Here is a 4,611-nt window from a genome sequence, read left to right as displayed (position 1 = left end):
ACCAGACTCCAGCATCCCTGCACCCAGCTTGGGCTCCACAGAGCAGCCAGAGCTGTTGGAAAGCTGAGTTGCCCTTTCCTTGGCTGCTGTGCCCTTGGGTACAGTCTCAGCCCCTTAGCCTGCTGAGGAGGCTCTGCCTGAGTTCTCCCCCCCCCCCCGCACTGAGACCTTTGCAGTCGCCCTGACTTCCCACCTGCTCCTGTCTTCCACATCCCCTCTGCTTGCCCCTTTCTCCTTGTCACTGCAGGCCTCTCATGATCCCTTTCCTGCCACTGTGGCCGAGGACTGCTGCCCCACCCCCACTGGTCACCACCATCATCCTGGGATGGGCAATGGCAGCTTCTCTCTGCTCACGAGCACATCTGATTCCCCCTCCCACAGAGATCCTGCCCTTACCTGACGACCTCTATGAAGTAGAGCTCATCCTCATGGACAATGACGTGTGTAAATCATTTTTCCCGCCGCCAGAATCTAGCTCCAGTAGAAAATACTACATCTACGATGATATGGTGTGCGCTGCCGATTTCTCGATGACGAAATCAATATGTTCAGTAAGTGACACCTGCTCCGATGTGCAGTCGGGCTTGGCCACCCTTGTCCTTCCGTCTTGGTTCAGCCCTTTCCTCCTTTCCGTGTATTCTCTGGACCTTGACTCCTCCGTCTGGTTGGGCTTTTTAAACACGTTGTTGAAAAGCAGCCCGTCAGAAAAGAGGCATCACTTGTCATGCCTTGGGAGTTTCTAGAAATCAGCTCAACAAGCCCATGAGAGCATCAAGTGGATGAAGGTGCTTGCCACCAAGCCTAATGGCCTGAATTTGATCTACCATGCAACCTGCTTGATAAGAGAAAACCAACTCCGGCAAGTAGCCCTCTGAGTTCCATACCCGTGTCGTGAGTGGGGGCATGTGCACGCTCACATGTGCTCACACTCCCACACACACACACACATCACACATATACACACATACAAGCACATACAACACACACAAAATAAAGGAACTAACATTTAATTAAAACAATAACAAATTGATACACTGATGTAAACAGCACCCAAAAAGTCCTCCTGGTGCCCTTTCCTTTCCCTCGTTCCCAGAATTGTCCTGTTTGGCTTTAGAAACACTGCAGCTTCATGCTAGGACCCTACCTAAACACACATCAGGCAGGGTGCAGGCTTTTGCCTGGTTGCATTTTTTAGTCAACAGGATGCTAGCCATTCATGCTGCTGTATGGATGTGCTACACGCTTCCTTATTTGTTCTTATCCTGGTGGCATGCGGCAATTTTTAGGAGAGGACTTTGCAATGACATTGCCCTGAACAGGCCCGAGGGGTCCTCATGCTAGCAGTAGAACCACCGTGCCACGAGATGCACGTGTGTTCTTGTCGTACACCTACTCCAGGCAGCTCTCCAGTCTGGTTGTACCAATTGGTGTTTCCACCCTGGAGAGTTTAGGTTGCTCCACGTTGTACCAGTTTTTTGTTTTTGGCTTTTTTGTTTGTTTGTTTTTGAATTATCTGCCTGCTTCATTTTAACCATTAGATGTGATCTTTCTTTCTTTGTTGTTGTTTTGTTTTTGTTTTTCAAGACAGATTTCTCTGTGTCGCCCTGGCTGTTCAGGAACTTGATCTGCAGACCAGGCTGGCCTCGAACTCACAGAGATCCACCTGCCTTTGCACCCCAAATGCTGGGATTAGTGTATATCACCACTGCCCAGCAGTATGTAATTTTTTTATTTTCATTTTTCTGATGACTAATGAGGTTGGCCTTTTTTTTTTCTTCTGTGAAGTATGTTCTCAAGGTTGCGAGGCTGGTTTGTCACCATTGGTCGATCACGTATCTTCCATAATGATTCATAGGAACTCTTCTATTTGGGGCATGAGCTCATCACTAGTTCATGTGCAGTCTGTATTGTTTACATTTAATGGTGGGGGCACCGAAGCCAGAAAGGAAGCGGGCAACTAGAAGCGTGTCCTGTGGCCTCTGCTTGCCCTAGAGTCTGTCTTCCTCGTTCTCTTCCCTTGGCTGTCCTCTTGCTTCAGAAGTGTATGACTTTGCATCTTATGTGCACCTTCCCTGCTCCTCAGGGGCCAGATGATTCTCAACACCCTCTTCCCAGCTCGTCTTGTAGTATCAGCAGGTGCCCTTAGTTGTCCTGCCCTGTTATCTCAGTTCACCCTGTGCTCCTGTTCGGATGGCCCTTTGCTCTTTCGTTCTCTTGGTTCCTCTTTCTGACACCAGTGCTCACAATCCAGCTTCCTGTTCTGGCTTTGAATTTTTCTTGTGGCTGGTTTTGTTTGTTTCAAATCTATTTATCTGTTCATCTGTTATCTATCTATCTATCTATCTATCTATCTATCTATCTATCTATCTATCTATCTATCTATCTTTTCACCTATCTGTCTACCTAATATATTAATCTATCATCTGTTTGTTTGTCTAGAAATGATCTTTCTGTGTAGCTCAGGTTAGTCTTGAACTTGCAATCCTTATACCTCTGCCTCTGGAGTACCAGGGTTATATGTATATAGTACCCAGCTTGCTTTGCATTTTATAATAATCAAATCAATTAATTTAGTCCCGCCCCCATGTGTATGTGTGTTTGCGAGTGCATGCGCTTACGCGCATATGTGAGGGCCAGACAGTAGCTTATGGTAGTTGTTTCTCTCTGCAACGTGGTTTCTGGAGTTTAAACCCATCTCACATGCTTTGCATTTACAATAGAAAGAAAGGGTCCGTCCTGTGTTTCCACCCACTGACTGCCTCCCCATTTACAGTGACCTGTCAAGACCAGGCCTGCAGCCCTGTCTCAGAAGCTCCAGAATTTTTACCAGGGCCCCTTGCTTCCTTGCTGGGCAACTGTGTCTCTGCCCACAGCTTGTCACAGTCACGCCTCAGTGATTCCACCCAGTCTTGGCTCGGAGAAGCCCTCTTACAACTTAGTTTGTGCATCCCTTTGAGTGTTCTTCCGCCGTCTGTGCGGCTCATTATCACTATGTACAATCTTCAGGTGTGTGCCCACAATCCTCCCTGTAACCTGAGCATTCTGTGAACGAAGACTGTCTTGACAGGTGTTTCAACACAAAGTTGTTGGGGACTGTGTTGTTTTGCTTCCCGCGCTTTGGTCTGAGACAGGAGCATTTCTGCCCTGCTGTGCTTGGAGTCCCCACCTGTCTGCTGGAGCCTAAGAGCTCCCTGTGGTTCTCTCCTGGCTGGGCCCCTGGGACAGCTTAATACATCCTCCAGCTCGGCATCTTCTAAAGGAGCTCAGCCAAGGGACTGAAGAATCACTCATAATGTTATTAAGTAAAACACAAAGGTACATGTGGGGTGATGTGCTGGGACAGGGGATTCAGCCAAAGATGATGGACCGTGTCTCCAGGCCCATTAGTCAGTTACGACTGTCTGAGTTGGGGTTTCTATTGCTGTGAAGACACCATGGCCAAAGCTTCTCTAATAAAGTAAAGCTCTTAGTTCGGGTAGCGCGCTTACAGTTCAGAGGTTCAATCCATTATCGTGGCGGGGAAGACAGAGCAACATGCAGGCAGACGTGGTGCTGGAGAAGTAGCTGAGAGACCTACATCCTTCAGACAACAAGTAGACTGCTTCATTGAGTGCTATCTTGAACATATAAGAGACCTTAAAGCCCACCTCCACAGTGACACACTTCCCCCAAAAGAGACCATATCTACTCCAACTAGGCCACACCTCCTAATAGTGCCACTCCCTTTGGGGGCCTTTTTTTTTTTTTTTCAAACCACCACAGTGACTATTTGGGACTTCAGCGACATCTCCCACATAGACAGCCGAGAGCTGATGTTCAGCTTGTAGACTCTCCACCAAATGGTATCCTGGGTTCTTTGGTAGCTTTGAGCAGTGGGGCTCCATGAAGATACTGGCCCAAGAGGCTGCCTGTGCTTGGATTTGCAGAATTGCTCCGATGATCCAGATGAGACTACTCAGATGGCAGAGACACCTGGTCTCCATCACATTCTCCCTATCCTGGTCAGTGTGTGTCCCTCCCTGTGGTCGCCCCACTCTCTGTGTCCTCTCTCTCCTCAGGGAGATTCTGGGGGCCCCCTCGTCTGCTTACTGAATGGCTCCTGGTACTTGGTGGGGCTGACCAGCTGGAGCGCACCGTGTGAAAACCCACTCACCAGCCCCAGTGTCTTCGCCAGGGTCTCCTACTTTGACAACTGGATTAAAGAACACAAGAAAGCATCGCCTGACCCAAAGCCACATGGGTCTGACCCAAACCCACAGGGGCCCAACAGGCCCCCTCACCATCCCAGACCCCCTGGTGTTGGAAAGCCCTGGAATAGTAACAAAGGCCAAGGCATTGCCATCAAGCCAATGATCTGCACGATCCTGCTGTCTTCTTGGGTCCTCCTTCTTCAGTTGAGTTAGTTCAGGAACCTGTGACGGAAGCCTTGAACAGCCAGCATGTCCTGTGAGTGTCCTGGGTATTGAGCTCCATACCATCTGTGGGCTCACCTGTCCATCTGAAGCCGTACTTGCCCTCAGTCAGACGAAATAAAAAATAAATAAATAATAAATGAAGACCAAAAGCTAAAGAGACTTCTGACTTTTTCTGTCCCTTCAGCACCACTCCTCC

At 48.7% G+C, this 4,611-nt stretch overlaps 1 protein-coding gene across 1 annotated transcript in view; it reads left to right on the top strand.

Annotated features, from left to right (window-relative positions):
* LOC102001484 (serine protease 40-like) overlaps positions 1-4,403 on the top strand; it is a 9,331-nt gene extending 4,928 nt beyond the window's left edge. The window contains exons 4-5 of the mRNA XM_005359907.2: positions 382-551; positions 4,059-4,403. Coding sequence (XP_005359964.1) covers positions 382-551; positions 4,059-4,403 — 515 coding nt within the window. The remainder of the gene's footprint in view (positions 1-381; positions 552-4,058) is intronic.
* The last annotated feature ends 208 nt before the right edge of the window (positions 4,404-4,611 follow it).

This window comes from Microtus ochrogaster, linkage group LG2 (assembly GCF_000317375.1).
Source record: "Microtus ochrogaster isolate Prairie Vole_2 linkage group LG2, MicOch1.0, whole genome shotgun sequence".
NCBI lineage: Eukaryota > Metazoa > Chordata > Mammalia > Rodentia > Cricetidae > Microtus > Microtus ochrogaster.
Note: the sequence above shows the minus strand (reverse complement) of the source record. Positions and strands in the feature narration are given on the sequence as shown.